The 11,383-nt window shown below is 42.6% G+C and overlaps 1 protein-coding gene and 1 long non-coding RNA gene across 2 annotated transcripts in view; both read left to right on the top strand.

Annotated features, from left to right (window-relative positions):
• Positions 1–572, top strand: part of LOC112948863 — a 2,059-nt gene extending 1,487 nt beyond the window's left edge. The window contains exon 2 of the long non-coding RNA XR_003249713.1: positions 412–572. This is a non-coding gene — a long non-coding RNA (uncharacterized LOC112948863). The remainder of the gene's footprint in view (positions 1–411) is intronic.
• A 9,174-nt stretch (positions 573–9,746) lies between these two features.
• PDE3B (phosphodiesterase 3B) overlaps positions 9,747–11,383 on the top strand; it is a 71,070-nt gene continuing 69,433 nt past the window's right edge. The window contains exon 1 of the mRNA XM_026041092.1: positions 9,747–10,727. Within this exon, the coding sequence (XP_025896877.1) occupies positions 9,747–10,727 (981 nt within the window). The remainder of the gene's footprint in view (positions 10,728–11,383) is intronic.

Raw genomic sequence — 11,383 nt, 5'->3', positions numbered from 1 at the left:
TTCAAAATCTGTCCTTCTTTCCCTGCTGAGAGTAGCTTGCTGGTGATTCCCCTCCTAAAGGGACCTTAATTAGCAGAATTTATAAAATGCCATCTCGTAACCTTCATTGTTGTATTTACACAGCAATAAAATTGGATTATGAGTAGCCTGGTGAGGCTATTAAAATGTCAATGTGCATGTTTTAAAGCAATTTATTACTTTTAGCTCCAGGCCTTTTTTTTTTTTTTTTTTTTTTTTTAACCAAAATCTCCCTTGTATTTTGTGCAACTTCAGTGGGGCAGACTTAGCTTTTGAGCACAGCCTTTCTGTCACATTGTTTATTTTGTTCCCGGGTGTCAGCTTGACATAAAAGTATTTGTGATGCTAATCTTACAGGAACTCAGTGTTTGATCTGTTGCTCTGTTTTTGCAGAATGAGTGAATAGGAAGTATTCTTCAGCCCTTTTCTCCTTCAGAATTCTTTCTATGATGAAGAAAACATTAAGAGTCATCAACAGCATCAGAAAACAYTAAGAGTCATCAACAGCGTAGTGYCTGGAAGGGCAAGGTAGGTAGGTGCGTAAAAAGGTTCCTGTCACAGCAAATGCCTAGTTACTCTCACTTTCTCAGGTACGTAATAGGTGTAACTGCCCTGGCTGGGCCAAGTGGGGTGGTGAGATCACATGGTGATGGACCATCAGATAGTTGTGGGAACTGTTTGTCTCTTAAATTTTTCTCTTCCACGTTTTCCACGTGGAATACGTATGATATGACTTTGCCTACATGAGGGATACTTCTTGATGGCATTTGAGAGGTTCTTTGTTCTTGTTGTTGAGAGGTTCTTTGTGTTGAGAGGTTCTTTTTAAAAAGAGGAGCCCAGGAATGAGTTGACATTCACAGCAAGAGCCTAAGAATTTCGGTAGCAGATTCCAAATGGTGGCATTTTCAAGTGCTTAGGAGTGTTAGGCTTATAATGATAATTGTTAGGCAACAATTCCGTATTCTGTTATTTATGGCCCACATCTTCAAACTGCAACTCAGCCCATTCCTAGCATGTATTCATTTTTTTATTAGGGAAGATGCCAATACCAAAATAATCAGCAGGGAAGAGGATCTGTCTGAGTAAGCTGTAGCCTACAAAAAAAAAGGCTTGCTGTCATCAGCCATTTTTTTTTCTAGCGCTTGCCAAGTTCCTAATTTTGCTACATGGATTTTTAACAGCTTTGCTGTCATGCATATCCCTGTTTTCACAGCACAGTTTCATTTGGTTCCTGCCATCTTTCTTGTAYGTATTCCAAGAGTAACAACAATGGAAGCAGAACCCACAGCCTGTCCCGACAAACGTAAGGCAGCTCCTGGCAGTGGAAAGCCCATTGTCTGCAGTTGTTCTGACAGGTCACTGAGCTCAGACACTGCATCATATGTGCTTAAATCGTAAACAAATTCTATTGATGTAAGGATATTACTAAATCCAGAGCATTTGGCCCAGACCTTAGCTTTTAGGACTAGTCCATGGAGGGATTCAGTGAAAGCTTGAAGGACTCTATATTAATTCCAGACAGCTTTGAAATAACCTTGCCTTGAAACTAACCAGCGAATACCTAAAAAATATCTGCAGCAATTATGAGCATATCACTACATAGCCAAGACATCTGCACAGCTGTTTTTGATTTTAAGTATATATCAAATTTATGAGTACATATGTAGGTTATTAGTCTCATTTACAACAGATTCTGTGGCACCGAAGTGCTTTAACTTGTGTTTACCACATCATTAAATGAACAGGAACAATGTATCTCAGACAAAAGATACTACCAGATTGGAAGATTTCCTATTGGAAGAGAGGAAATAGGAAAAGAGAAGAAACAAAAACAACAAAAAACGTACCTTTGCCTTTACAGGTGCCTTTTTCACTATCTTACAGTAATTAATAAAAACAAGAAAATATTATTTTGCAGATTGGCAATTGAGTGTGCATCTTAACAGATGCACATCTTTATTTTTACAGATAAAGTACAAGGTATATTACACTTTTGTAAAGTATACTTTGTACTTTTTTAAAAGTATGGTGTAGTATACAAATAAACATGGTAAAATGATAATTGCACTTCACTGACTAGAGTGACTGAACTCTCCTGTGAAAGACTTTTGAACATCAATATCAGATTGGCCAAATTTGTTGGTTTACAGCCAGGAAGGAATTCAATGTCATATCACTTCTACAAAGTAAAGTGAATGTGAATTTCAGAGAATGTTTCTCAGAACAGGAAATGCCATTTCTTAAGTTGCATTGCTGCACATAGGCATATCAACAGTATATCTTCAACAGATTTTACAGTCTATTATTTAGATAGTTAATAACAATTTTAGTATATATAGTGATAGGAGTGTATATAAGGACTAACAATGCGTGACAGAGAAGCTGAAATCTTGATGTGCAATTTGCCTTTTAGTCATGATTAAGAGTTCTTGATATGAAGTCACTGGCTTGGGTGCTTTGCCCAATAGGTTCTAAGAGCAGTGCAGATTGAGAAATCAGTGCTATGGGAACCAGCCAGTTTGAGCTATCAAGCCTCTTGTGATCACCTTGTTTTATCTTTTAAACCTTAGAAGAGAACATGTGCACGTTTGAAATGAATGCAYTTGTCTCCCTTAACAGAACAGAGATGTCTAGAAGAAGTAGAAGARGAGGAAAAATCAACACACACAGAAACCATCAAACAAACAAAAAAGTCCAAAAAAAGAATAAAAAGACCTCGGAGTAAAAAGGGTAGCATTTCCTATTTGTGTCTAAGGAGGGAGTCAGTCTTGGTTAACCACATTCTTGAAAAAGTCTCTAGAACATTGTCCTGAATTTCCTGCTTGTGATATTATTCTTGGAATAGTCTCATTTCTTTTCCAACATATTCAAGAAACCCAGTCAGACTGGATGCCTGATGTATTATTTTCACGGAATCACAGAATAATTTTGCTCAGGAGGACAGCAAAGCACCAAGATTCCCAAGTCACCAAGAATAACTTGTAGCTGGAAAAGCATCTGCTACCAAGATGGATATTTATAATAGATATCCAATAATAATCTTGATCAGATTCAGCCACCAAAAGTTTCAGTAATTCTTGGGGCAAAACTTGACTGAAGAAATAATGGAAGAACAAGCTATTCCCTATCACTTTAGCATGTGTTGGATTTTCAGGCTTGCCTCCGGTATGCTGTTCTAATTCACATCCCTTTTTAGTGTACAATGTCTGTTCAGAACAGATAATTGTTTTAGTATGGAAACAAAGGAGTCAAGAAAATTGCCTAAGGAATAAGGAGGAGGTGCATGAACAGGCTGCTGTGTCAAGCGGGGCTTGCAGGATCAGTCTAGATGACACATGACCCTGATTAGTTTGTGTGTCAAACTTCTGGCCAAACCCGGAGGCAGTAATCTGATAAAGGTCACCAGATGGTCAAAGATCCTGTGAATATTGTTTGAGGAGAACACTGGGACGTTCTAAACATCGAACTGAACTGAGGCTAAAGAGTTATTTTATTTTATGGATCACAAATCCTTAGGAAAGGTACTGATGAAAGTACCAACACTCTGTCAAGATAAAATCAAGACCAGAGGAAGACCAATAAAGCTCCTGGGACTGCCAGCACTGTCAACAGGAGAAAGCCCCAACTGCAACAGCTTGTGTCAGGCCCCTCTGGAACAGGGAGAGTGTGATGCTGCGGGTGACTCCAGTTGCTACAGGAGTCATGGAGCTGGTCTGGTCCTGCGGTCTTGCTCAGGAATCAGAGGATCAGATATAGGAGACTGTTCTTGTCAGAACAACTGTTGCTTGTTCTTCTCAGCTCAAGCAAATGCTCAGCAAATTAAAAAAAAAAATAGATAGTCAGTGCTATGGTGGTAGTTACTATGATATAATATACATATGCATGTATACATAATAATACATGATACAATAAGGTTCTTAAATCAGTTGTTCTCTGATACAATGTTTGAGCTAGGTATATTAAGCATCTGTCATTGCTACCTAGCTGATGYTAATAGAGCATAAGTGCAAATATATTATATTATAAACTTCCTGTTTTCATTGACTAACTCTGGTAAAAATCCTACTGCCATATTCAGTGCTCTTTCCAGGTCCTTTCCTCAAGTTGTAGCTTGTTCGTTAAAACAAAACTTCCAGAGCAACATAAGAACGCTACTAAATGTATTCCTTTTGTGTTTACTGGTCAATTATTCTTTCATTATGAGAAATATCAAACAGGTAGTGATTGCTTCTGCTCCATTACTTTGTACCCAAGTGTGCTGGGTACATTTTAGCTACAACTAACCACATAGAAACTGGTCAGTTGCAGATAATATTCTTTCATGAAGAACTCGCGGAGTCAGAATTTCTAAAATCTCCATAACATACCCTCCTTTTTTACTTATATTACCAATTAAGACACATTCTTAAAAAAGGGAGGAGGGAGAGCTTTCTATGACTGACTAATTTTTGCTGTTTAGGTAAGCCTATATGTGATTAGCTATACTTTCTAAAGGCTCCTATTTACTCTTAGTCATAAAGAGTATCACCTGTGAAAAATGAACATCCTGGAAATATTTAAGTACATTTTCATATCCAACTATTGTTTTTCCTCTTACTTGCACATAATTGCTAACGGTAGTAAGCACTACTTTTAAGCAAAGAACAGGTAAACTTACTGATCAAGTGACATATCTATTACATTTCTCCTCAATGAGGAAAACGTTGCAATTACATATTATTTCCAGAGATTCCTTTACRTGGACTTTTCTACTAGACTAACATTATTTTAAATACTAACATCAAATTAATTTCCAAATATTTTAAATTTCAAGATGATAAAATTTATGCTAATCTCTGAATGTTTAGTATGCAGATTGTATTTTTAACATTCAATACATTAGATACTGATTTTTCACACAGGAACTATTGATCCACTGTGATTCAGATATCTACTGCCTGATACTTCAAAGATTACATATTTATTTAATCATAAACAAAATAATATGCTTACTTTTTTTTCCCCAGAATCAAGCTTTTACTTAATGCTGTCTTATGGTAAGTATAGTACATACTGTTCTGATGAATAAGGACTATAAGGGTTTTATACACATAGCTGAATAAAATAATATGGCTAAAAAAAAAAAAAAAGAGTTTATAGTCTGGCCTGTGCTGAAAACTGATAAACAGGCCAAACAGAGGTATAACTCAGCACAATTTCTTTACCAAGTTGTTTTATGCCTGCTGACAGACTAATGTAATTTTCAGTACTTAACTGAATTAAAATTAATGTTAATTAATAAGGACCTGTCCTCATAATTTAGGGTGAATAAAATGGATATCTGAAAGGCATAGGAAATAAGAAGGTGATTTAATAATTCAGCTCACTTTTTTCCTTTTCCCTCCAGTAAATGAACTGACTTGGATTGTCTCTGATCTTTATGAGAATATTTATGAATCTAATACTAATATGTTAAGTCAGAATTCTTTGGAAAACTGACTRAGCTTGCTAGTTAGATTCAATCTTCAGCACTATTTATGAGCAGATTCCATAATTCAAGACAGAAAATTTAATTAACAAGTTAAGGAGTGAATTACCACAGAAATATGACTACATACTCTTACACTTAATGCTATTTCACTGAATGRTAGATTTTATAATAAAAGACACTTCAGCATAACAAACTATAGAGAGATGATACATATCAAGAAAGTCACTTATTTTGTTTATTACTCTACAATTTATAATCTCAGAAGGTAAATTGTAATTGAATAACCAGTGACATTTGGCAAAAAATTAGTAGCTGAAATTCCCACATGTTTACTGTCAAAGCATTATGCTACCCCAGTGTTCTCCAGGTGAGCTAATGTCAAAAATACAGCATAATACGTGATTATGCAGTTCTCTAGTAACTTAAAGACATAATGTTTATGAATATAAAACTGTTGAACTTTGAAATCCAAGTCTCTGTGGTTTTTTTTTTTTTTTTTTTTTTTTTTTACAAAACAAGTATCCACATTTGCTGGTAGCTGAGGATAAAAAATCAGCCAACAACTTCTATTGATTTAAATCTTGTTCTAAATTTTCAGAACAACCTCTGAAAAATATTTTTAAAAGTAAATGTCAAGCATTACATATTGTATAGAAATGCTGTTTTAAGAAGATATGCAATTTCATCACAGCATTTCATAAAGGTAATGTGAAGTGTTAGACTTAATGTGATTGGAAGGAATATATGGGTTATATATGGCCTGTRTTGTCAGGGCATCAATGGATTCTGCCTATAAAATGTTACAGTGTTTATTGGCAGATTCACCTCTTGACTGGGAATGGGTGTATGATCAAAGTACATTTCAGCTGTAGTGCTCTACATTGTTTCATGGTTATTTGAGGATGGATGCATTGGTCAATTTGAGAACTGTTTGAGTTTTATTCCAATATGAGGATCTGATTGCTGAGATTTACAAAAACAAATAGTAGAAATATTTTGGATGTAGGAACCAGAAATAAGCATGCATCTTCTCTTAATAAAATCAAAAATACAGGAGCTATTGATGTTTTCTGATGTTTTCTGACTCAAAAAGTGTAAAATCTCGTCTAATAATGGTCTGTTGCACCATCTCCAGTTTTCTAGTGCTCTTACTCATGCTTTTTAAACTCACAAGTGCTATATCCACTAGAGACAAGGCTCTAACAACTTTTTTTTTCAACTTTTTTTTATTATTCCTTTCCTTCCCATTTTGTGCCTCTTTCAAGAAAGTAGAGAGAAAGGTTAATTTCCTATAACTTAGTATTTTCTATTATGTAACAAAGATTATCATTTTATGACTTGGTGTTTATTATTTATCTTTGAAACTATGTGATTCACTTACTATGGAATGCAATTGGACCCATCTTTTTTTCCAGTTTCAAACATGTCTAATGTATCAACATCCCCTCCTGGAGGTGCAGTGACATCGTGCATAGTAAACACAAGAAAGAGAGGCTTCTTGTGGATGTGCATTTTCTGGCTCAGGGGAGATCTTCACCTATGAATCCGTCTTGGTATCGTAAACTCAATTGTCTATAAACTACTGTAACTTTCTTTCTAAAGACAGCTCAAGACATAAATACCCCAGTAGTGATATCAGCCACATAACATCCTCTAGGATCCTCTTGTTCTGAAAGGTTCGCACATTACAGATAAATTTGAGATTATCCACCAGACAGCACCAATTACAGTATGAATATCCTCTAGGCAACACACAGATAGAAAATGGAAAGGTAAATTAGCACAAACCAAACACATTCTTGTATTTAGACRTGCCTGAGCCTCTACTTGCAAGTGCCCAGTAAGCTGGGACACGTGTTTCTAGAGTTTACCAAACASAGCAGCCACAACATTTGCCTCAGTACAAATGTATAATGGTAACACATAATGCTGGCATTTTTCCAAGTATTCATTCAAATTTGGTTAAGCTTTCTGTTTTCCCTGCATGAACCACACTTGCATGTGTGTACGTGTGTTTGTTTGGAGGTAYACTGTTTCTTTTGTTTTCTTCACTAAATGATTGTTGTTGTAATAATGCAATTTATTTGTTCAAACAACTGATGTAAAACTGGTATCAAAGCTGGAGGTACASATAATCTGTTGCTGCCTGAACAATCTTACATGTGTTTATATTAATTTACTAATTAATTTCTAAAAGGAACTATAATATTTAAAAACAATGAAACGTCTTAATCAGTGACATATATCTACATTTTCACTTTCCAGATTATATTTACAGTACAATAGGAATTCATCCAAAAGTACTGTTTATATGCAGTTTACAAAACATATGGCAACGGTCCCTCAACACAACAGAAGTTCTGAACAAAAGTTCAGAACTGAGGAAAGCTATTAACTATATCTTGAGATAGTTTTGTCACAGAAATTCACACGCACACAAAAGGAGAAGCTGAAAAGTTTTGTTTTCTCCCATAACTTGCTGAAATACCGTGAAAGGACCTAGAGATGCTCTCACTTCCAAGTTAGGTGCCACAATATTCACGTCTTTCGCTACGTTAAAAAAAAAGGCAGAGATTATGTTCCCAGCATATATAGGGAACACAAATATGTTCTCTTGCATTAATGAAACTGGAAGATGACAAGGAAAAAAATGCTACATYATCCTTATAATCTTCCTCAGTCAGTGTCTAATGTCCACTGCTGCAAGCAGACACATTTCTAGCAGAGGAAGGTACATCACAGCTCCATCAATTGGATTTGCCTTTGAAGAAACAAATTATTACTTATTTCCAGCCTCCTATGTGCAGTCTCCATACTGTATTTTGTTCATAAGTAATGATGCTCCATGGGTTCTGCATATTGTCAACTTTGGGCCCATATGTTGCAGCACTGCTTCCTGTCACACTCCAATTTCCTCAAAATGCTACTTAGCTGCTATTTAAGTGGAGCAAATCACATGTGGCAGATGACACTGCTAAGTCATCTGAAGAATTCCTTATTTTCATCCCCCAAACAAAAAGTACAACCAGTGACCTAAACTGATTTCTAAAAAAAAAAAAAAAAAAAAAGTGCATTGTTAAGATTTTCACTTAAATGTTGTGAGCATTTATTTAGACAAGGACATGTCCACCCAGAGGTATAACCAGAACTTAGAAAGTGAATGTAGTTATTAACAGGGGGAAAAAAAAAGATGCGTGAGCATAGACATCTTTTCAGGAKTCCTTTAGCTGCCTGTTTTCACTGACTGCATTCTGAACACTTGGAATAGCCTAGCACAAAATGATTATTTTGATCCATTCCAGAAGGATTAGCTGCGCAAAAACCCAAGCGTGGTGTAGCAGTGTGGTCTAATCCGTAAACACAGCCAACAAAGACCAAAAAAGGGTAGAACGCTGCTCTAACTCATGCTTACTTTCCACGTGCTAAAAACAAACAAAAAGAGATGGTCCTTAAAGTGAAAATACCCAGCCACTCTATATGCTCTTTCAGGMGCATATTAGCAACTTTTCCGTGGAATAGCAAAACGGAGAACAAAAACTGAGAAGAATTTAGAAGAGAAAGGCCGGGACGCGCTGCAGAGGGGTGGCCGCACAGGGGGCCGGGCCCGTGACGGGAGCTACAACCACGTATAAAAACACACACGCAGGTCAGCCCCTTCACGGCGGCAGCGGCTCCTCGCGCGCCGCACGCCCCCGCGGGCCGTTAAACGGGCGTGGCCGCGGGGGCGCCCTCCCTACCGGCCGCCTCGGGGGCGGGGCGGGAGGCGGGGCGCGGCGTGGCGCGCGGGAAGGAGCCGCCAGCCCCCCCCGCCCCCCTCCTGGCGGCCGTTGGGGAGTCCCGCGCGAGGCCGGCGCAGGCGCGCGGGGCGCGACCGTTAGCGGGCGGCCGTTAGGGCGCAACCGTCGCGCGCCATGCGCAGCTGCGGGCGGCGCGGCTGAGGGACGGGCTTTTAGGGGCTGCGCTCGGGCGCGCTCCCGCCCCCGCCGGGGCTCGCGGCGGCTGCTGCCGCTGAGCGCTGGGAGGCGGCAGCGAGTCTCCCTCGCCGGAGCCGTTGGCGGAGGGGGAGAGGAGGAGGAGAGAGACTTTTACCTTTTCCTCTTTTCGCCGACTTTGCGCACCATGGCCTGGACGGTGCCGCCCGCGGGGAAGAAGCCGCGGCTCCGCGCGGTGCCTCGCTCCTGAGGCCATGCGGGAGGCGCGGCGAGGCGGGAGCTAGCGCCGCCCGCTCCTCTCCTCGCTTCGCCCCTGCGCGACCACCATGAGAGAAGAGGGAGACGCCGCGGCCGCGTGCCCCCGCGGAGCCGGCACGGCCCCGCAGCACTGCCAGCCGCCGGGCGCCCCCGCGGCCGCCGCCGAGAGCCTGCGGAACGGCTACGTGAAGGGCTGCGCGCCGCCGCCGCGGCGGGACCCCCCGAAGCGCTTCCTCTCGCTGCTGCTGCTGCCCGCCGCCGCCTGCCCCTGCTCGTGGCGGGCGCTGCTCAGCCTGGGCGCCCTGGCCGCGCTCGCCCTCTCGCTGCTGCTGGCCCTGCACGGCAGGGGCAGCGCCGGCGGGCAGCAGGACGGCAGCGGTTGGCGGAGCCCGCGGCCGCTGCGCGCCCTGCTCTGCGTGTCGCGCTGCCTCAGCCCGCTCTTCAGCATCGCCTGCGCCTTCTTCTTCCTCACCGGCCACCTGGCCCGGGACGAGCGCGGCGGCGCGGCGCGCTGGTGGCTGCTGGCGCTGCCCGCCTGCTGCTTCTCGGGGGACCTCGTGGCGCTGCAGTGGCTGCTGCCCGCGGAGGGGCGCGACGAGGAGCCCCAGGCCGGCGGCGAGCTGCAGGCGGCCGCGGGCCGGCTCCTCACCGTGCTGGGCTCCGTGACGGCGCTCAGCCTGCTGCGCCGCTCCCTCACGCTGCGCCGGAGCCTCCTGCTGCTGTTCTTCTCCAGCCTCGTGTGGCTCGTGTCCTTCGCCAGCCTCGGCCCGCTGCCGCCGGCGCTCAGGCCGCTGCTGGCCGCCTCGGTCGGCGCAGCCGGCTGCGCGCTCGCCCTGTGCGGCGGCGAGCGCGGCGGCTTCGCGCCTCGCGGCCGGGCAGCGCCCCAGCAGCCTCACCGCCCGCGGCTGCCCAGCGCGGAGGAGAAGGGGCCTGCGCTGCGGGCCCGGAGGAGATCCAGCTGCGTCTCCCTGGGGGAGAGCCCGGTCGGCTACCCTGGCAGCTGCAAGATGTACCGGAGACCTTCGCTGCCCTGCATTTCCAGAGAGCAGGTAGGTCGCTCTAAAGCTGGAGGGAGGAACTTTTTCTGAGGGACGATGAGCGCCACTTGTTTTTCCGAACTTCTGTGTATGTGTGTGCTGGGTGTCGGGTAACCGTCCAGCTCCTGCTGAAGGAGTAGAGGAATATGGTGGTTCCGCAGCGTGCGCTACTTCCTCAGCCTGATTCTGCAGAACCAGTGATGCCCTTCGCGTCTGCCTTAAAGAGCTAAATCGCAGTAAGACGCTTGCAGCAGGACAGGCTGCTGGCCCCCCTATCCGCACCATCTTTAGTAGTTAAAAGTTGTCTTAACTCCTTAAAAAAACTTCAAGCAACAACAACAAAAAACCTGCCTACGGCTATCGGCTACCTTATTATTTCGGTTGATTCTTTTCCAAAGCCCACCTCCTCCGCTTCTGGTAGACTTTACGAGAGAAGGAAACCCCAGCTCTCCAGCTGCATGTCCCTTCAGTTTCTTCCCGCTTTCTGTCGACAAAGTGATTGCCAACTGTTAAAAATCAGGTTTTGAGGGGTATTATTTACGTCTTATCGGCGTTGAGTGGTGACTATCCTTCTGTCGTACAGATTCTCTCCCAATTCTCTCCTTCCCACATACTCTTCCTTACTTCAAATAAGTTGACGTTAAGTTTCGGTTGGTTTGGTTTAAGAA

This window comes from Nothoprocta perdicaria, unplaced genomic scaffold (assembly GCF_003342845.1).
Source record: "Nothoprocta perdicaria isolate Ctin4 unplaced genomic scaffold, notPer1 scaffold_28, whole genome shotgun sequence".
Lineage (NCBI taxonomy): Eukaryota > Metazoa > Chordata > Aves > Tinamiformes > Tinamidae > Nothoprocta > Nothoprocta perdicaria.
Note: the sequence above shows the minus strand (reverse complement) of the source record. Positions and strands in the feature narration are given on the sequence as shown.